The 21,600-nt window shown below is 59.4% G+C and overlaps 1 protein-coding gene across 8 annotated transcripts in view; it reads right to left on the bottom strand.

Annotated features, from left to right (window-relative positions):
• ITPR1 (inositol 1,4,5-trisphosphate receptor type 1) overlaps positions 1–21,600 on the bottom strand; it is a 173,759-nt gene that overhangs the window by 144,359 nt on the left and 7,800 nt on the right. For all 8 annotated transcript variants that reach the window (XM_059664569.1, XM_059664570.1, XM_059664572.1 and 5 more), the window contains exons 3-4: positions 12,554–12,661; positions 8,471–8,541 (exon numbers count right to left, since the gene is read on the bottom strand). In XM_059664569.1, coding sequence (XP_059520552.1) covers positions 8,471–8,541; positions 12,554–12,645 — 163 coding nt within the window. In that variant the 5' untranslated portion in view covers positions 12,646–12,661. The remainder of the gene's footprint in view (positions 1–8,470; positions 8,542–12,553; positions 12,662–21,600) is intronic.

Genomic DNA, 21,600 nt, shown 5'->3' with positions numbered 1-21,600 from the left:
ATGGAAAAAAATATCCTCATGTGAGGATTTAAAAGAGAGAGGGGGAGGGGAGAGGGGAGAGGGGAGAGGGGAGAGGGGAAAAGGGAGGGGGGAGAGGGGGAGGGGGAGGGAAGGGGGGAGGGGGAGAGGGCAACAATGACCATCAAAGAACAACATGTCTAGGATTCAACCTTCTCCGAGAATAATCCTCCAAGTGGTTCTCACGCGTCCCTCCTCGTACGACTGCAAAGCCCTCCTGGCAGCCCCGCTGCTCCCGTCCAGGTAGGTGATCCTGTGAGCAGCCGGACAGCGTGCGCAACCCCAGGGCCTCTGAGCCCGTCTCAGAGCCTGCCAAGGACATACTTTCCACGCAGTCGCTCAGATGCCAACGCAGAAACGTGGAAAACAAGCCAAAGGGGAAGTTTATATCCTCCTAAATCTACCCCACATTTCAAATTGTATTAAAGAGCTGGCCCGGCCGGCGTGGCTCTGTGGTTGAGAGATCACCATTCGATTCCGGGTCAGGGCACGTCCCCGGATTGTGGGCTCAATCCCCAGTACGGGGTGTGCAGGAGGCAGCTGATCAATGATTCTCCATCATCATTGATGTTTCTTTCTCTCTTCCCTTCTCCCTTCCTTTCTGAAATCAATAAAAAAAATATTTTTAAGAGAAAGCATTGTTTTAAGGTAAAAGAGAAAAAAGCTAAAATGGTAAAAATAAAATGGAGAGAGAAAATGTATGGGCTGTGGCTGACATGAGCGTGCAGAACCCAAGCCACGCTCACAGTCAGCGGTCAGCTGCAAACAGCTGCACACCGCACCTCTGCACGGCCTCGGCCGGGGATGACACAGGTAGACAAGGACGCCAACGAGGGCTTGAATGTGTGTCCTGGAACAGAGAAACCCGAACCCCACCTCGCACTAGAAACGGTACCCCAGCTCCACCCAACCTGGTAACATTTCAGCCATCACCACAGCGAGGGGCCACTGCAGAGGTTCTCAGGGGGTAAGTGACTGATGGGAGATGAAGGTTTTACATCATCCACAGACAGACCATCACTCGGGGCCAAATCCGTGTGCAGGGGCTGAGGGACCGAGGGACCGAGGGATGCAGGTGAGGGAAGAAGCCACAGCTGGGCTTGGGAGTCAGGAGCCAGGAGTCAGGGCTGAGGGACCAGAGAGGGAGGAGGTGCCGGCCCCTTGATCACACGGTCAGCTTTCAAAGGAACAAGAGTCTAGAGCAGTGATGGCGAACCTATGACATGCATATCAGAGGTGACACGCGAACTCATTTTTTTGGTTGATTTTTCTTTGTTAAATGGCATTTAAATATATAAAATAAATATCAAAAATATAAGTCTTTGTTTTACTATGGTTGCAAATATCAAAAAATTTCTACATGTGACACGGCACCAGAGTGAAGTTAGGGTTTTTCAAAATGCTGGCACGCCGAGCTCAGAAGGTTCGCCATCACTGCTCTAGAACCTTGTCGCTCCAACACCCGGATTCCAGACAAGCAGCCGCTTTTCAGATGCCTCTCCTTCTCTCCACACCAACCTCCAGGTCACCAACAAGCCTCCTGGCGCCCCACCGGGTGGTCTGCGCCCCCAGGGGGAGGGGTGGGGGCGGGCGGGAAATAACGCCACGGTCCTGCTTTGCTCTCTGTGACACCTGACAATAAGGCCGTGCTAACGTCAACCAAAAAAGACAGGAAAGTTCCGGCTTGCACAGACCCGTGCCGGACGGCGGCGGGACCCTCCTGGCCCTGACTCGGATCAAGGGCAGCCTTCCCTGGGGCGTCCATTACCCTGCGTAATCTTTAATTGAATGCCCTGTTCCTCCAGGTTCCTGTACTGGAGGCACCTAATTTTAGAAAACCGATTAGCTGGTTCTTTCTAACTGTATGTTATTGTAGCTAAGGTCAAATTTTTCACTGAAACTATGGCAACAAAACCCCAGTATTTTCTGTCGACAAGACTGAAGCCAAGGCCGAGAGAGAGAGAGAGAGAGAGAGAGAGAGAGAGAGAGAGAGAGAGAGACTGACTGTGCCGTGTGACTAAGCGGATGTGGGCCCTTCACCTGAAAGTCCGAGCTTCCGGGAATGTGGAGGGGGGAGGGGGACCTCGGCCTCGGAAATCTGCCAGCGGGACTCCCAGCGAGCCTAGGGATCGAGTCTCATCCCTGATAACATTTCTAGACACGTATAATTTTAGCACAAAACACCCAGAAGTTTCAGAAGCACTCAGATTGGAACTCACATGGACCCAGAAAATTTCCAGGTGAAAAAAGGAACTCCTAAATCTCGCCGAGGGAAGAATTGCCCAACTTACTCTCCCTCGATCACTGCAGCAGCTCGAACGGGAGCGCTTCTGCCCTGACCTCAGAGGAACGCAGGTGGAGCCTCTGATGGGACGGGTCTCCTGCCCACACCTGTGGCCGCCTGCGCGCACGTCCCCAACCCAGTGCCGGAGGCGCAGGCCCAGCCTTTGCTTCTCAGGGAGCCGTGCGGCCTCCGCCCCGGAGAGAGGTGCCTCCCCCTGGCCACGGCCCCCGAGGAAGTAGCCACTGGACGTGCCTCCTCCCCGGGAGCTCAACCCCCGTCCTCAAGGCCACGCTGGGAAGGCAGCCTGATGCCAGCACCAGGCCAGGGCGCAGACTAAAACCTGGTCCCTCCAGATGCTGCAAAATCTATATCAACAGAAGACAGCGTGATACATGCTGCACTGGACGTTGCCAGGCAGACAGTTAGCGTGTATCTCCAGCACGTTACAGACATCTGCACCGGTGACAACGTGTCCCAGAATGCCACATCGGGGGTAACAGAGGAGGAAACTGATTAAGGAACCCAGTAGCTCAGTAAAGGGACACTGCAGGCCCAGCCCCCTCCCACGGGCAGGCTGGAGCAGGTCTGAAAGGGAAGGTTGCCGACGTCAGACTGTCTGGATTCGAATCCTGGCTCTGGCGCTTCCCTGTAACCTTGGACCCAACACTCAACCTCTCATGGTCAGTTTTTCCACCCATAAAAGGAGGGTAAGCCTTCTGCACACTGCAGCTGCCTTGCGGGTGGCGATGGGGGTGAAAAATTAACATAAAGGAAACGATACAAGTTAAATCGATTAAATTAACTCATGTATGTGAGCACCATGCGAGGTAGTCACTGTTACCTGCACTTACGGAAAACAGGTTGGGATTAATTCCACAGGGTGATGGGACAAAAACAATTGTTTGAAATCTATGGCCCAAACGCAGCCGCCTCCAGGACAGTGCGGGGATGCCAGGGTGCGTCCCAGCCCCAATTTCCACGCGGATTTGCTCTTGGACCCCGGACACTTCCCACGTCTCATCTCCCCGTCTGTGAAGAAAGGACGCGTTCTCATACGCTCAAGTGACTCAACCCGACCTCATCAGAGCTGCAGGGGCGATCAGAGAAGCCTGGCGCTCTGCTCCCAGGGGGAAAATGACCCCAGGACCCCTGCCCACCCCCACCCCCGTCCCCATCGGCCTTGCCCTTGTGAAGGAAGCCACGGGGGCAATGCTGAGACTCCATCAGATGACAGCGCCAATGCCTTTGTGGCACTAAAGGCAGCCTCTGCCTCCAGAGCTGAAATCTGTTCTCTGTTAGCACATGAGCTGTTACAGGTCAAAGGACACCAAGCGGGGTCTGGGGTCTCCACTCCATGGGTGACTCGGTGTCCAACAAGGAAGCGGTCCGGACTCCGAGGGCATCGGCTGCCCCTGCCCGTGCCCAGCACACCCAGCGCCGCAGACATGCACCTCGAAGCTCCGGGCACGCGGGCAGAGAGCCAGCGAGGGGCGAGGAGCGCGTGGGACGCCAGCACAGTCGAGCCTCGGGCAACATCCCTGCGGCGCTGTGTGCCGCTGTGAGCATCCCTGCCTCGGGGACTGATGTAAATTACAGAGTGTTCCCTCCCAGAAGAGTCTGTCCGTGGGAGACAGCTAAGCTGGTAAACCTGAAATGAGGGTTATTTAAAACCTACTAATCTTTTTATTAAATTCGAGAGGATTTTCTGAACACAGTACAGGTTGCGGGAGACTTCCCCACAGAGCGCACAGCGGCCCCCACACACCTCCAGTCCCCGAGGCCCCTGCTGGACACGCACCTAAATAGGCTGTGTTTCCGCCTTATTTCTCCAGACGGCAGAAGCCCAGCCCTGCTGCCCCGCCCCCCCTAAAGGCCCTTCACAGCTTAGAACCAAAATCACACAAAAAATGTGAAGTTAGCCCCTTACCCCCGTTGCATGTGAGTATTTAAAACTAAATGAGATATGAATTCATTCCTTGCATGCTTTGCCTACAGAAGAAAAAAAAAAAAAGAACGTTGCTTAGCAACAATTAAGACAAAGTGCGGTGAAGACAGCTGAGCCAGGGAGCCGGTGAGGGCCACCCTAGTCCACAGGACCTTTGCCACCCAGTATCCTGGCTGTGTCCCCATCTGGCCCCGAGCAAGGCCTGGCTGGTCCCACGCATGCGTCTTATCGTGACGGAGAAGGCCTGCAGCCCAAAGACACAGGAGCCTGCCGGGGGGCCGGGGCTCCCGGAGGCCAAGGCGCCGCGCGCCAGGCTTTCTGTGACATGGACACCGGCCGTCTCCAGCCCCAGCACACAGTTCCAAGCTGCAAGGGGTGTTGGGAAGTCATTTCACCTGAGCTGCACTTATCCGACAGGGCCACTGAGGCCTGGAGAGGGGAAATGACTCTCCTGCTCCCCCATCCCCCCCACCCCCCGGGCTCAGGGCCTCGGGTGGCAGACGCTGGCTGGACGCAGGCTCTCACGGCAGACGGTGCCCCCGCCCGTCTCGGTTTTCCTGCACCTGCCTCAGCCTGACTCCACGCCGCCAGTGACCAGGGAAGCGGGGCGACACTGAAATAGTCTCACTCGGTTAGAAAGAGGGCCCTTCTTCTTCGAGTCGCCCCACAAAGCTGCCGCGTCACCAAGAGCACAGAGGGGCCGGAGAGGTCCGTGGGGGGATGCTGGTCACTCTGAGGCGAGACGCTGGCCTGCAGAGGGGCACGATGCCCACCCCTCACGGGTGGGGGACGTGGGTGAAGAGAGAAAAGCCATACATGCTCTGCACAAAGTAAGTGCTTTATTCATGTTGCCTCCTGTTCTTCAGGATGTGGGTCTGTGTCTCCACGGAGCCCTAAGACTCCTGAAAGCAAGGGGACCGTGGTTACCGCCTCGGGCCGTCCCCGCACCATCACCGAGGCCGCCTGAGCTGCACATGCATTTTCACATTCGCTTCCTGATTGCTGTGCGGGGAACCAAGCTGATGGGGGAGAAAGAAGAAACGGGGGACACGGGAGAGACTTATCTAGAACACGCTCCACCTCTTCCCAGTTCAGAGACCCCTGACTGCATCACAGCACCCCTTCCTCCTCACCGCGCCCCCCTCACCCCCCCCCCCCCCGCAGACTCTGAGTTTCCCTCAAACAGCTGCTCTCCTGAACGAAGACCTTCCCACAGGCTGAACCCTCTCTGACGCGGGAACATGGATACGGCAGCTCCTGGGACAAGAGGAAGAATTAGGGGCCAAGGTCAGCCCCTTGAACCGAAGGGAGACGATCAAGATCCGGAAGAGGGGACCCCACGTAGGCAGCATGAGCCACACGAGAGCCCCAGTCCTGTCACTGCTCCACAGCCCTGAGGTCAGGTGAAACAGCCGGGGCCAGCGGCCGGCGTGGCTCAGGGGCTGAGCATCGACCTATGAACCAGGAGGTCACGGTTCGATTCCTGGTCAAGGGCACACGCCCGGCTTGCAGGGTCGATCCCCGGTGTGGGGCGTGCAGGAGGCAGCCGATCGATGATTCCTTCTCATCATTGATATTTCTATCGCTCACTCTCTCCCCCTTCCTCTCTGAGGTCAATGAAGACATTTTTTAAAAAGAAAAGTAAAGCAAGCAGCAGGGTCCTGGGACCAGGAAGGGGACTGGCTGCTGGGCTCCCCCTTCCCTTCGCAGAAGATGTCACTGTGGGGGGAGGGGCAGGAGCAGGGCGGGGGGGGGGGGGGGGCCGGGGAAGATCCCACAGAGAAAGGAATTCACTAACCACAGAGTTTCTATTCCTGGTTTCGACCAGATGTCTGCCTTCCCTGCTCTTTCGGGACTTGGGCAAAGCCGACACCAATCAGGGAGGAGGGAGACCCTGCCTCACCTTCCGTAGGCCGGGGACCCCGAAAGTGCCACCGCAACCCCAGGACTCAGGGGCCCGAATCCTTCCGCGCCTCCGCGCTTCTCCTCCCCCCGAGACAGAAACACTGGGAGCTGCATCGGTGACGCAGAGGCCTTGGCGGACGAGAAGCAGGCGTGCGGCCAATCCCGTCTTCTGCACATGCAGTGAGGGGCGGGCGGCACAGCCAAGGGAATTGCAAAAAATAAAAATAAAAGCAATTCCTTAGAAATGTGCTTTTACCAGAAACAAGCAACTGCATCTATTAGGAAAACTAACAGCTATCCCGGTCACTGGGCGAGTCTGGTGGACCAAGCACTCTGGCTCTTGACCTGTACTGCCTGCAACCTGTTCCCTCTATAGGGAAGGGGCTGCTCTCCCCAGCTTACAGGCGAGGAAAGAACCTCAGAGAAATTAAGTCATCCCTCGAGTCACTGGCCTGTGTATGGAAACAGTGGGCCTCCAACCGAGGCGCCCGGGGCCCAGGGGCACACCCCCACCCAGGAAAGCATCTAAAGTCAAAAAGAGAAACGACACACAGTTATTCCCGTATCGCTAAGCAGTCACACGCAGGTCCTCGCCCGAGGGCTACCAGGCTCCGTACCAGGGCCTGGAAACGAAAGGAGAAGAACAGCCAGGCATACTGAGCCCTCACCAGGGGCCAGCCTCCCATTTCACAGATGAGAAAACCAAGGGTCAGGGAGGCTGGGCAATAAGTCAGGTGTCACACGGCTAAGACTGAGTGGGACTCGGACTGGACCCCAGGAAGCCTGGTCCTGGGGCCGAGGTTATCGAGCGAATGGGGAGCAGGTGTTAGGAGGGGCCTGCAAAAGTCCACACCCCGGTCGGAGCCCCAGGGAGCTTTGCGTAAACAGGCCTCTGGCTCCCATTTTCCTAAACACAGGCCGTGAGGGCCCCCAATCCAGCTTAGGAAATAACTTGTCGAGAAAAGGAGGGACGCAGCAGCACACCCCAAAGACGGCGGGCGGCTCCCCAGCAGCTCGCACACAGGCGCCCTGAGCCACCCAGATCACACTCCCTGGGGTGGGACTCAGGCCCGGCAGCTCTGAGAGTCGCGGGTGATGCCTCACCCTCCGCCAGCTGTGGGACCCCGGACAGGCTGCCTGACTCCGCCGGGGCGGGTTCCTGTCCCGTCACAAGGTGGACAGCGGCTCCGTGCGCTAACCATGGCTCCGAGGCCACCGGTCTCGGCCTGTTTCAGGTAAACTGAGGCACGCCTGCTCCTCAGAGCGGGGGGAGCTCTGTGGCTGGCAGGACGAGGAGCGGCAGCTCCACTCTCCCACTTCTGCTGGGTTCGGGACCGGGCTCTGGACGAAGACACGGAGGAGGCTGGAGACAGTGGAGGGTCCTGTCACCCGGCCTGTCACTCCTTCTCTGTTCCAACCAGCCCCCAGGGGCAGACGTGCGACAGCCTCGTGCCCGCGGACGCAGCCAACACCAGCCTCTCTGCCCCTAAATGCCTGCTTCCCATTTTATCCGAATTTCTTTAGCTTCGACTCAAAAACATCCGTTTCTAAGTCACCTCACAGGAACGTCTAGTGCAAATGACATAATGTGCAAACAGCAAGGTGTGCACCCTGTGGGACTGAGGCCACTCGTCAGGCACCGAGCCCGCCCACCCCTCCACCCTGGGCCACTCGGGGAGCCTTGAAAAGCTGGTGCTGGGGTACCCACCCCCCGTCACTGACTAGGCTGCAGCCGGGCCCCAGCACCTGCCCGACGTCGCTCCCTGATCAAAACCTCGCAGCCAGAGCCGGGCCTCCCCGACCACCGCGAAGACAGACGCGATGTTTTCTACCAGCTCCGGCACCAGCTCTATCTCACCCTCGTGGGACGCGTGAAGCCGCCTCCCGAGGACACCAGATCAGGAGGCCTGGGGGAGAGCCGGCGCCGGCAGGGCGCCCGCCTGTCCCTCCAGAACCCCTCGCCCAGGTTGGGGGTCGAAGGGCACCGGAGACCCCCACCCCCACCCCCTCCGGCAGCAAGGTCTGCCCCAGTCACACGCTTCCTGTGGCCAATAGGGAGCAGCCGCCTGGCGGGGACAGCCGCACGCAGGTGAGGCCTCAGCCTGAACCGGCGCCCTCCCACGGGCACGCAGGGCGGGTGGAGACCCGGCCACCCCCACCCTGACCCGAGCTTCCTCAGGCACGCTCAAGAGGTCCAGAGGCTCCGGATGGAAACCCGACTTTTAAAAATATACGTAAGTAAATAAACCCCCAACTGCTTTAAAAAACACACACACCGCGGCCGCTTCATGAATTTTCCAGGGAGGCGGCCGCCTTACCTCTGAACTTCTTGGGCGGATTGTTTAGGTCTCCAGTTTCCGGCTGCACAACACAGCGATCGTCGACCAGCCTGCAAAAAAAGAGAAAAGGTAAATGCTACATCAAGGCAAGTCTAAGAAAATAAAACCCTAAGCGCTCTGCAAAAAGCAAACAGCCACGCCCGCCGGTGTGGCTCTGTGGTTAAGTGTCCACCTAGGAACCAGGAGGTCATGGTTCAATTCCTGGTCGGGGCGCACGCCCGGGTTGTGGGCTCGATCCCCAGGAGGGGGCATGCAGGAGGCAGCCGAGCCATGATTCTCTCTCATCATTGATGTTTGTATCTCTCTCTCTCTCTCTCTCTCTCTCTCTCCCCCTCCCCCTTCCTCTCTGAAATCAATAAAAATATATTTTAAAAAAATAAAATGGCAGGGCTATTCCTGGCCCAAAAATAGACGGCCAGGTTCCCCAGGGGCTAGAGGGGCCCCTGCAGGCACAAAACCTGCCCCAGAAGCCCAGGTCCTGCCTCTGCCAGGGTCGCCTCAGCCCATTTTCCGTGGCTCCTTTCTCCTAACCACATCCAGGATCCAAGCCCAGCAGGCAGTGCCCAGCCGGGAGGCACCGCCAGGGGTCCTGTGCTCCGCCAGCGGCAGCTGCGGGGCTACCTGGTGCCCGGCCCCTGCCCTCAGGGAGCTCAGGGTAAGCGCAGGAGCCCCATAAGCAAAAGGAGAATATAACCTACGGGCTGTACCCCGGGAACTAACTGAGGCTGTGGGAGCAGCTGAACCCAGGAGGTCACACCCACTGAACCGGGAGAGAGAACGGCGGGGGGAGGAAGACGGGGCGCTGCAGGCGGAGGGAACCGCAACGCGTGGAAACAGGAAAGGACTTGGAGGCTTCGGCAGCGGCTAATGGGCAAAGTGGGGAAAATGAGAAATAAGTATCAGCCCCCAGTGAAGTCTGGACCCCGAATTCAATGCCCTGGCTGATCAACCTAACGCAGGCACTTCCTTCAGAGCACCTGTCTGGGCAGGTGAAGAGAGCCAGGCTGGGAGCCGGGTGAAGGATGTGTCCACCCATGTCCCTACCGCGGGCGACCAGGCCCGGCTCGCCTCCCGGGGACCGCAGAGCTGGCTCCCGGCGGACAGGCTGCAGCTTTCCGGGGTCTCTTCCATGCGTCGGGCTCCCTCTTACCCCAAAGCAGGTGCCATGAACCCCCGGCCTTTACTCTGACGGCTCCTTCCTCCAAAATCCCCTCCACTCTGTCATCCCACTGTCCCTCCAGGCCCTGCTCAGAGCCCATCTTCTCCACGAGATCCCGCCCCACCCCTGGCCTTCAGCACAGGCGCTCTCTGCCCTCCACCCTCCCTGCCCTCCCACCCCCCTATCCCCGTGGGCCAGGCCCTCCCATCCCCCTGTCCCCGTGGGCCAGGCCCTCCCATCCCCCTATCCCTGTGGGCCAGGCCCTCCCATCCCCCTATCCCCGGAGGGGGGGGGGGCGGGCAGGCAGGAATGGCTGGAGCCGCCAGGGCGGGAGCTCCTGCTCTCAGCCCAGAAGGTGCCCAGGGCGAGTCCGGTCTCCTGCCCATGCCAGGGGCTCAGTGGCGATGGATGGGGACCCCACGGTCCAGAGAAGCCCAGCAGCCAGCGGTTTGCCTCCTTGGGCTCCAAAACACAGCTGTCTCTGCAGCCGCCAGAGGACAGTGCGGCCCTGGCCTGGGTTTTTATGCAGAAATCAAGAGCCGGGTGTGACACACCACTCGCCACCCGAGCCCCGCGGTCAGTGCAGCGGGGCCACCAGATCCCACGTGACATGTGGAGCTCTGGAACCAGGAGGGAGGGGCAGGAGGACGAGCCCGTGGGGGCGGGAGGCCAGGGGATTGTCCACGGCCCTCGGCCACTTCACTGCTCCCGGTCCCAGGGTCTCAGGAGAGAGGCTCATCGGACTCTGCTTCTAAACTACCTCACCCAGTCCCCGCCACCAGGCCGACTGAAGCTGGGTCCCGGGCTGGGACCCCGTATTCTAACCGGCTCCGCGGAGACTCAAGCCCCCTCTGACGCGCGCGTGCCACACTCACTGGCGCCCTGAAGCTCAGCGAGTCATGGAGCCATTCGGAGGCAGGGGAACCGCGGGGAGGAAGCCGAGTCCCACAGTCGGGGCCGCTCCTCCTCACCCACACCCGGGGCCACACGGGGGAAAGGGTTAAGAGGGGAATGAAAAGGCCAAGCCGAGTTTCCCAGATCCATTTTCATCCCCATTTTCCTCGAATGTTGCGGGCAGGGGGCCAGGGAAGGACAGAGGCCTCTGGGAAGTGTTAAGAGGAGCCACCACCTCCCCTCCCCCCGCGCCCTCCCCCTCCCTCCCCCTCCCCAGTAAGGAGAAGGAGGAGCTTAGCGTCCATCAATTCGACATCCTCGGAATTCTATGCACAGACCTAGAGCAGCAGTTCTCAACCTGTGGGTCTCGCCCCCTTTGGTGGTCAAACGACCCTTTCACAGGGGTCGCCTAAGACCATCCTGCATCTCAGATATTTACATTACGGTTCATAACAGTAGCAACATGACAGTTAGGAAGTAGCAACGAAAATAATGTTATGGTTGGGTCACAACATGAGGAACTGTATCTAAAGGGCCAGAAGGTGGAGAACCGCTGGCCTAGAGGCAGTGGCCTCAGGGGAAGGAGGCCCCACGGTTTCAGGGCTGGGGGAGGAGGGGCCAGCCCTCAGCACTGACGGGCAGGGAGCCTGGGGGCTGGAGGGGGGTGGCACCATTAAAAGAACTTGGGGCCACGGAGGAACGATGGGATGAAGGATGAACAGGGCATCCAGATCAGAGCTGTGGGCTGAGAGCGAGCGAGGAGGGCGGTCGGGGAAGCCAGCCCCCCCAGGGCACCCTTAGGAGCGCGGTCCTGGAGCCCCGACTCTTTGCGCTGTGACCCCCGGGCAGGTGGCCAATCCTCTCTGCTTCTCAGAGGTTCACCTCCACGGACAGCGACAGCGACAGGGCGCACTCTCAGCGCTGCGTGGGGACTGCAGGGCCCATGTGGGTGCAGCGATGCAGGCACCCTGCTGGGGACGCCCCCGGACTCGCGGAATCAGCGCTGCTGCCGTTCCTGCTGACAAATGAGGAGGGTGACAGAGTCCCCCGCAGGGACGGGGAGATGGCAGGGATCGGCCAGAAAGGAAAAGGGGGCAGAGCGGCCCAAGCGACAGAGGCCTCTTTGCCAAAAGCCACAGGCGAGCTTTTATCGAGGGACTCCCGGAAATGAACTTTCATACAGAGGGCGGGCTCCAACCGAGCTGCAATTCTGTGTCTGCAACACCTGCGCCTTGAGGCTGAGGTGACGGGAACGTGAGCCGAGGACCCCCCCTCCCCCCCACCCCCCTGCCCGCACACCCTCCCGAGAGCGTGCATGGCTCCCGTCACAGCCCTGGTTACAGGAAGGCCTGGCTCCCGGGAGGAGGAGGTCCCTGGAGGAGCTGTCGGCCTCCTTCACCCCTTTTATTTGCGACGAGCTCCTGCCAAATCCAGCAATGCCACCCCGGCCTCACTGCTCCCCTCACCGACAGCGCGGCCCACCCCGACTTCTGGAGCTGGGCACCGCTTCTGCCTCCTGTCCCCGCCCCGGGGCTTGCTCCCCGTCCCCGTCCCCCCTACACGACACGGGGAGGGGACGAGAACATAGTCGGCTGCTCAAAGCTGGCTGGAAGCTGAAGCAAGCACAACAGGGCAACAATCCGGCTTCCAGAGCTCGGTGCAGTCTGCAACTTTCAAACGCCAACGGCAACTCCAAGTAGGAGGCTCTGCTCCCAAGAAAGCACTTCCTGTCTCGCTTCCGCCACACACGTCCCCGTCCGACGACGACGGGGCTCTTGTGAGGCTCACAGGCTCCTCTGGGTCTGTGATCACGAACTCAGATGCTACCCCGCATCCTCAGCACGCCCCTTCGACGGGAAGGAGGGGATTATGACAAAGTCTGAGCTGACCCCTGAAACGCCGAGTAACACGGCGGCATCCTCATCGTAGCAAAGCCACCGCGTCAGGCCGCGGCCGCGGCCCCGCCGCCCGAGACGGACGCGGCCACAGGAGAAGTCAGGTGCGCTTACCCCAACGTGCTGATGAAGCCGTTTGTCGATCCCTCCGCGTACAGGGAGCATATGTCCCCGATGTGCAGGAAGCTCGACATCTTGTCAGACATGTCTTTCTCGAAAAGCCTAGACAAAGCAAAGTAGGCACCGTTATGAGAAGGAAAAAGACGACTCCGCGGAGGGGAAGCCCGAGAGCTGGCTTAGCTTCGCTCCACTGTCCCCAGCGTGGCCGGCAGGCAAGGCCACGCGAGGCCACAGGCAGCCACGTTTCCCCGAATGTTGTTGAAGTGCAGGGCGTTCCGAGCACAATAACGCCGGCCTCTCACACGGCCACGCCCGGTCCGATCCGTCCCAGGACCCTCGTGTCAAACAGCGACTCTGAGGCTGCAGGGACCTCGGCCAAGAACTCCGCGGCCATCAGGAGCCGGCGCTGTGACTCATGAGACTAACATATTCCTGGGCCCCGGGAGGAAACACCTGGATAGAACTTGGGCCTGGCGGTGCGGGGACTCGGTACTCGAGCAGCAAAGTGAGCCCAAGAGGGTGACACCTGGTGACAGACACCACGAGGCTAGGGCGGCCTTCTCCCCGGGCAGGTGAGAGGAGTCCGGCTGAGGTCGGGGGGAGCCGGGGTCGGAGGGCACCCGGCGAGTTCAGGCAGTCCTAGCAACGGCTCAGAAGTTCCAGGAAATCTCTGCAGCCCAGAAATCATCACACACACACACACACACACACGCACACACACACATACGCACACACTCACACACACACGCACACACGCACACACCAACAAAAACACAGTCTGACTCATGGAAACAGCCGTAAAGACTGAGGAGTGGGAGCCAGTTATAAAAAGCTGAGCTGACATTGAAAACACGAGGTCATTTCCGTGGGAAGACGGTGCGCTGCTGTGGCCTGCAGGTGACCCCGGCGTCCCCGCGGGCACCTGCTGTGTAGACACGCAGGGGCCCGGGACTTCCCCAGACCTTTCCTGCAAACCCAGACCCCGGAGCCTCGCCCCATGTCTGCCCTCCAGTCTCCCCCATCAGCAGAGCTAGGAGCTGTGATGGCCGATGGCCGGGGCCCCTCTCCTGGAATTGCCTTCCAGGGGCCAAGCTGCCTTCCTGGAAGAATTGCGCAGCCAGGGCAGCGGGAGGCCTGGACACCGCCCCTTACAGAAGCCGGTCCACGCGAATACGAAGGACAAGGAACAAGCAATCTGCCCCCGCACCACGCAGGCTGCAGGAGACAGCACTTCACGGAGCGTGAACCCGTGTGCACAGCGCGGCACTCTCAGACCGAAGACCAGCCTCTGGGGGTGGGGAGACGCCTAAGGTTCACAGGGACGGTGGCCAGGCCCCGTCTGCACACCACGTCGGTCGCCAGGCCACCGCACCCTAACTGGGCATCTCACACCAGAAGGCAGACAGCACCCACGAGGCTGCAGACACGAAAGCCACTAGGGCCCTTCCCACTTCCATGTGCTGACGTGTGAAAGCCGTGTCAAGGCAGGGAGCCGCGTGCCTGGGGCTGGTGGTGGGGAAGCAGCTCTGAGTGAATTCTGGGGCAGAGCAGTCACGCCACACTCTGGCCTCCCAGGACCCTGGGGAGTCACAGAGTGCAGGGGGCAGGTGTGCACTGGGCAGGTGGGGGGAGTGCAGGGGGCAGGTGTGCACTGGGCAGGTGGGGGGGAGTGTAGGGGGCAGGTGTGCGCTGGGCGGGGGAGTGCAGGGGGCAGGTGTGCACTGGGTGGAAGGAGTGCAGGGGGCAGGTGTGCAGGGGGGGAGTGCAGGGGGCAGGTGTGCACTGGGTGGAAGGAGTGCAGGGGGCAGGTGTGCGCTGGGCAGGGGAGTGCAGGGGGCAGGTGTGCACTGGGGGGGGCAGTGCAGGGGGCAGGTGTGCTCTGGGTGGAAGGAGTGCAGGGGGCAGGTGTGCGCTGGGCGGGGGAGTGCAGGGGGCAGGTGTGCGCTGGGTGGAAGGAGTGCAGGGGGCAGGTGTGCACTGGGGGGGCAGTGCAGGGGGCAGGTATGCGCTGGGCGGGGGGAGTGCAGGGGGCAGGTGTGCAGGGGGGGAGTGCAGGGGGCAGGTGTGCTCTGGGTGGAAGGAGTGCAGGGGGCAGGTGTGCGCTGGGCAGGGGAGTGCAGGGGGCAGGTGTGCGCTGGGCAGGGGAGTGCAGGGGGCAGGTGTGCGCTGGATGGAAGGAGTGCAGGGGGCAGGTGTGCGCTGGGTGGAAGGAGTGCAGGGGGCAGGTGTGTACTCGGACCGGCCTTGTCCAGGTGCCACCTCTCTCCTTCCGGGCTCGCCCTCCCATGAGCCTTTGTCCCAGTGGAGTCCAGGTGCGACACAGCAGAGGGACCTGCTCCCTGGTCTCCCCTCACCCTGTCACCTGACCGCAGGGCACCAGGCCCTCGGGAGAGGTGGCCACTCTCGGTGTCTGGAAGGGGGGTGTGAGTCATGAAGGGCTTATGCTGACTGCTTGTGGACCCCAAATCCACAGGCCCCACAGTCTGGCCAGCTCCACCCCCTCTTCCAGTGTCACCCGGGCCCTGCGGAGGAAGCCTCTTCGAAGGGATGATCATTCAGCACTGAGAAGCCCTTCCACGCTGGGGCTAAGACGGCGCAAGCACAGCTCACTGAACAAGAAGTCTGTTTGCTTCGCTCTAAGCAGCTCAAGTTAAGTTTAGGATTTTTTTTTGTCTTTTGCTAAAAGCTTCGACTGCGGCAGAAACCTCACTTATAATTTTTCCCATCTATTTCTCCCGCACACACTTAACTAATTGCATTATATTCATTTTTCTAAAAAAAAAGAAAAGCTCAACTTTCGCCTACACACGATTCAGAATTTGAAAGTTAGCAGCTCCTGAAAGAAGACTAAATTAGAAGCCTTTCATTAACCGAGAAGTCGCCTAAGGTACCGCCATCCTCCCGGGCGGACGCCAGGCAGGAACTCAGGGCCTCCCTGGACGCCGAGCCCGCAGACGGACCTGAGACCCAGGCGCACGGGTTCTCACTGACACGCAGGAGCCTTCTGCGTTTCATTACAAAGAAGCCGCCTGGCCGGGCGCTAGAGTCCGACTGTCAGCGATGGGGGCATTGCCACTGCCCTTCCATGAGGCCCTGCCAAGCACTGGTGTCAGGAACCAAGGACTCAGCCACGCTGCCCCCCACCCTCACCCTCACCCCCGCCGCTGTGCACCATTCAGACGCTGCTGACCAATCTCCCGTGCATTTCTGCACCCAATTGCCTTTCCTTTGACCATTTTCTTTTTCTTTTTTTTTTTTTTTAACATATTTTTATTGATTTCAGAGCGGAGGGGTGAGAGAGCTCTTTGGGGTCCTCAAGAATTGGTGAGCATGGAAAGAGCTCCCGAGACCCAAAATGCTGCTACACACTTTCCTTAAGGTTTGCTTTGGCGCTGGCTGTGTGCGTAGGTCTCACACGGTATAAACGTGAGAAACTGGCTAGAACACGACTAAAATGCAAAACGTACAACTGACCGGCCAGGGCTTTCGACAGGGCCCCTCGATGTGAACCCCAAGCCCTCCTTTTCAGTCAGCACATTTATTGAGTACCTACTATGTGCGACCCCTCCTCCGGTCAAGGTTCCTGTTCTCAGGGCACCTGTATTCTGGTGACGGCGCACGGACAGTAAACAGACAGAGCGGGCGAGACGCATCAGATAGCGAGAAATACCACGACGGGAAGGAAAACTGGGTGACGTGACTGGTGACAACTTAACCCGGGCTGGTCAGAGAGAACAAGTTGAGACAGTCGGGCTGAGACCTGAAAGTCGAGGTGGAGGCAGTCATGCAGAAAGGGCGGCGGAAGAGCCTTCGGGGGGAGCGCCCGCGCGTACAGAGGCCCCGGGGCAGGAAGGGGCCGGACTGGGGCCGGCCGGAGAGGAGGAAGGGGTCAGAGAGAAGCGGGGTGAAAGTCTGCCTTTCTCCCCTGTGTGATGGGAAGTTCACAACCTCAACCAAGATGCTTCCTCCTTCTGGGCCTCAGTTTCCTCATCTGCGGACTGGGGACCGGGAGGGCTTACCTCATGAAACGGTGTGGGAGATGCAATGGGGAAAGAGAACAAGGGGCTTACTTAGCACACAGGAAGCGGGACTGTTTGCTGCCACTCTAACCTGCTGTTTTTTCTTTAATCCTCACGCAAGTATATTTTTTCCACTGCTTTTTAGAGAGAGTGGAAGGGTGGGAGGCGGGGGAGAGAGAAACATTGATGTGAGAGAGACACATCGATTGGTTGCCTCCCACACGCACCCCGACCACGGCCGGGGACGGAACCTGCAACCCAGGTACGTGCCCTTGGCCAGGAATTGAACCCTGGACCCTTCGGTCCGCAGGCCAACGCTCTCACCGCTGATCCACACGGGCCAGGGCTGTGTTTTCTGCTCTCATAAACTGCTGCTACTGAACTTCGCATTGTCCGCTGAGATCAGCCCTAACCAGCAGGTCCGCGCGATCAGCGTACGTGGCCAAGGTCAGTGCAAACTCCGGCAGCACGTTCTCTCACTGTTCCCAGGAAAACCCCAAGCACCACCCGCTGAGGAGGGATGACCGCTCACCCCACACGGCCCCCTCGGCAGCTTGCCCTCTGCCCCCAGAGCACCTGGAAGGTCTTTCTGCCGAGAAGTGCGGCCGGTGGAAAGCCAGCAGCCTCCCTGCTCTTTCCTGGCGTTTCCGCATCACCTCCACCGCCTGGCAAACAGAGGGCCTGTGCCAAAGGCTTCCCGTGCTGCTTTCATCTCTGCCGCTTTAAAAATGGTTTCTAAGCCCGGCCGGCGTGGCTCAGTGGTTGAGCATCGACCTATGAACCAGGAGGTCACGGTTCGATTCCCAGTCAGAGCACATGCCCAGGTGGCGGGTTCCATCCCCAGGAGGGGGCGTGCAGGAGGCAGCCAATCAATGACTCTCTCTCATCATTGCTGTCTCTCTCTCTCTCTCTCTCTCCCTCCCCTTCTTCCTCTCTGAATCAATAAAAATGTATTTTTTTAAAAATGGTTTTTAGAAGAATCACATCAAAAGGCTTCCTTTAAAGAGAACAGGACTAGGCATGGAGACTTAAAAGCGCCCGGAGAGCCGAGAGCCGGAGGGAGCCGTCCCGGCAGCCTGGCAAGGCCTCGGGGCCACAGCCGTCACCAGCACCAAAGGCACCACTTCGCTTTGAGGCCAGCAGCCCCCCGCGGGCAGCGCCTGGCAGCCACAGGCCTTTCGGAGGGAAAACGCGAGTGTGCCCAGAAAAAGGAAGAGCCGCCGGCCCTGGCCCAGGCTCCCTGCCAGGCCAGGCCACGCCAGGCCACGCCCCCCGCAGCAGCACCAGCAGCCAGCCGGCCCGGGGACATATATGGTCATGTGGCTGGAGATGCGGACAGAAAGCCCACTGCCTCCTGCACTGACCCTTCCAGCCAAGGGAGCGGCCCCCGTGCAGGGCCCGGCTCTGCCACCCGGCACGCGCACGGTTAACTCTGGAGCTTCCTCTGAGCAGAGACTCCAAGATTTCATCTTTATTTGCAAGGAGGAGCCACAGGGTTCTGAGCAGGACACGGCCGGCCCCCACCGTAACCAGGAGCCTCCTTGTCCTTCAGCGGCCAATCAGACCGTCCCCAGAACAGGACACAGCGCGTCCCGTCCAGAGATAATTCATTCTCCTGCAACGGCACTTCCTCGGAGCCTAGAAAGTCACATTCTGCTTTCGTTTTCAGCCAGCCAGTCCCTGAGGACCGGCCAGCAGCCTCACCGGTGAGCAGGCCTCGAGGCAGGGCCGCTCTGGCGTAGCTGCTGCGCGTCAGACCCAAGCGACAAACACAGGAGAAGGTAAACCCGCTGGCCCTGTCACAGTCGCCAAATCACCCATCTCTGAAGCAGGCCCAGCGCCTGCAGTTACTTCCCAGAGAAGCTGTCACTCCTGCCTCGATCTCCGCGGCCCCTGCTCCTCCAGGTGTCAGAAACCTGATGTTGGCGGGGTAGCGATCCCTTAGCCCAAACCCCTCCTTTTATAGGTAGAAAAGCAAACAAAACAAAAACAAACTGAGTGATTCCTCGGAGGCCACACAGCCAATTAGCGGCCCGAGTTAGAGCACAGGCCCCCAGAAAGCAAGGCTGGTGCCTGGGGCCGGGAGGCAGGCAGGGTGTTTATTAAGAAGTTCAGGTCGGGCGGGCCGCCTGAGGATGCCCCTCTGCCCTCGGCCTGAACCACAGAAACCAAACAAACACAGCGGCGAAACCAGCACAGCCATTAGGTCACTGTCCCTGGGCGAGCAGGGCCTGGCTCGGTGTGGGGCTCCTGACATCTGGGGGCGCGTCACTCTTTGCTGTGGGGACACGTCCTGTGTTGCGGGAGGTTCAGCAGCATCCCTGGCCGCTACCCACGAGGGGCCAGGAGCACCCTCTCCCCTCCATTGTGACAACAGAAAGGTCTCCAGATATGGCCCAGTGTCCCCCTGGAGGGCGCCCCCCGCCCCCGTGAGAACCACAGTTCTGGGATGTAGGTTTGCTCTGTTTTCATCTCCAAGACAGTGAGCCTTCGTTATTCTGCAGCTCACTGGCCCTGGCCCACGGCGGCCTTCTCACACCTTCTCCCCAGAGGAGCGTACAGACACACAGGGTCCCACCTCTGCCTGCACCCAAGAGGCCGGCCCCCCGCGCAGGGACCCCCACCCTGCAGTCAGGCCTGGCCACACATTTACAACCTGAGAGCAGTCTTGTTTCGCTACCTAATTCTCCCCTCCCTGCTCCCTGCCCCCTCGTTAACAACCCACCCAGTGCCCACTGAGAGCAACATCTCCAAAGCCAGGGGTCCTCAAACTTTTAAACAGGGGGCCGGTTCACTGTCCCTCAGGCCGTTGGAGGGCTGGACTATAGTTTAAAAAAAACTATGAACAAATTCCTATGCACGCTGCACATGTCTTATTTTGAAGTAAAAAAACAAAACGGGAACAAATACAATATTTGTATTTGCATGTGGCCCGCGGGCCGTAGTTTGAGGACCCCTGTCCAAAGCCATCCAAGGGGCTGATCCACACATTTCTACACGGTCCCACCTGGCTCTCCACGGCCCCACCTGGCTCTCCACGGGCCCACCTGGCTCTCCACGGGCCCACCTGGCTCTCCACGGCCCCACGTGGCTCTCCACGGCCCCACGTGGCTCTCCACGGCCCCACCTGGCTCTCCACGGGCCCACCTGGCTCTCCACGGCCCCATGTGGCTCTCCACGGGCCCACGTGGCTCTCCATGGCCCCACCTGGCTCTCCACGGGCCCACCTGGCTCTCCACGGCCCCACCTGGCTCTCCACGGCCCCACCTGGCTCTCCACGGGCCCACCTGGCTCTCCACGGGCCCACCTGGCTCTCCACAGCAGAAGGGGTTTTTCAAAGCAATACTCCAGTCCAGTAAATATTTAATCATTAGGGGAATGACGCAAAAGAGTAGAGTCTTCAGAGGAGCAGCCTCCAGCCTTCAAAGGCAGACGAAACATGTGGGTAAATGACCTCAGTCGACAAATACTTGGTGCGCACTTGCAATGCGCCAGGCACGCTTGTGGGTTAAACATGAAGAGGCCCATGAGGAAAAGAGATATGAAGTGCCACAAAGTTGCCAACGACAGAAGATGTTCAAGTACCAGGAGAGGCTGCCCAGAAGAGCAAGCCCCGGGCTGGGGCTGGAAGGACGTGGCAAGGAGGGCGGCGCGGGGTGGGGAAGAGCCCAGCAGGCGGACAGGACGGGACGGGAAAGGCAGGGAGGCGGAACGCGGTGCGCGCCCACCAAGGCCCAAAGAGGAACGTCCGAAGTCTGCGTGTTGTCTCAGCTTTTTCTGCTCAGAAACGTGTGCCCGGGATGCTCCTGAGCTGTTTTTGCAAAAACAAAATCGCTTCTCAGATAAAGCGCCTCCTGAAATGCAAATCAACGCCGAGGAACTTGGGGACGAGGGGTATTTTTTCTCACGTTCGCCACTTTCTGATGAGGAACGTCACGGGCCAATGTCAGGTTCTGCTGACTCCGAGGGTCGTTAAACATTCGGAAACGTAACTTCCCCCAAGTGTCCAGCAGCAGGTTTATCTCTGTGACTTCGCAACCCACGGAGTTTTCACGGGGCGCTTTTGGCCTCCTTCTACCTCTAGCTGAACAGCCAATGAAAAGGTCCCCACACGTGAGCAAGTCACAGAGTCCTGCCAGAACGCCCCCCCTACCTCCCGCCCCCCCCCCCCCCAGGTGGGTGACTGAATCTGACAGCGATGCCAGGGGAAGTACAAAGGTCAGTTTTCACAGGTGAGAGCCCGCCACAAACACACAAGGTAACCATAGAAACAAGAGCGCGGTGAAAGGCCCAGGGCGAGCACCTGCCCGCAGGGCTTCTCATACTCCCACGGGTGCAGGCGTCCCCCGGGACCTCCCTAAACACGCAGGCTCTGACGCAGCAGAAGCCCAAGATGCTGGTCTGGTGACCACAGGAGTCACGGAGAGGGAGGACGCTGTTTCTTACGCTTGGGACTGCAACCCACAGTCAGAAACTTACAACCCAGTGTTCTGTGCGTGCGTGTATGTCTGTGCGTGCGTGTGTGTGTGTGTGTGTGTGTGTGTGTGTGTGCTGTCAGACACAGAGAGAATGAATGAGCAGGTTTGTTGCAATGAACACAGTTCTTTTTTAAGTAGCCAAGCAATATCCTTGGATGCTTTGTATTCTACTCTACTTCATTTTTTAAAAATTCCACTGACCAAGGGCCACGTAACCGATGCCACCACCTCCTCCAGGGTGCCACGCAGTGTGAAAACCCTGGATGGAGAACAAGGGCGACTTCCTGACAACCTGGGGGCACTCGGCGCCTTCGCTCAGACGGAGACCAAGTGGAAGAGTTAGAGCACGTGGCTCAGGATTCCTGTTTAAAGGCAAGGATGTGTCAATTGCCTCTTGGGAAAGCTTTCATTTAAAATGTACAGGTTGTGCCCGGCCAGTGTGGCTCAGTGCTGGAGCATGACGTCACCTATGACCCAGAAAGTCACGGTTCGATTCCCAGTCAGGGCACATGCCCAGCTCCATCCCCAGTAGGGGGTGTGCAGG

Source organism: Myotis daubentonii, chromosome 14 (genome assembly GCF_963259705.1).
Source record: "Myotis daubentonii chromosome 14, mMyoDau2.1, whole genome shotgun sequence".
NCBI classification, from domain to species: domain Eukaryota; kingdom Metazoa; phylum Chordata; class Mammalia; order Chiroptera; family Vespertilionidae; genus Myotis; species Myotis daubentonii.
The sequence above is the reverse complement of the archived record's forward strand: the minus strand, read 5'-3'. Positions and strand labels throughout refer to the sequence as shown.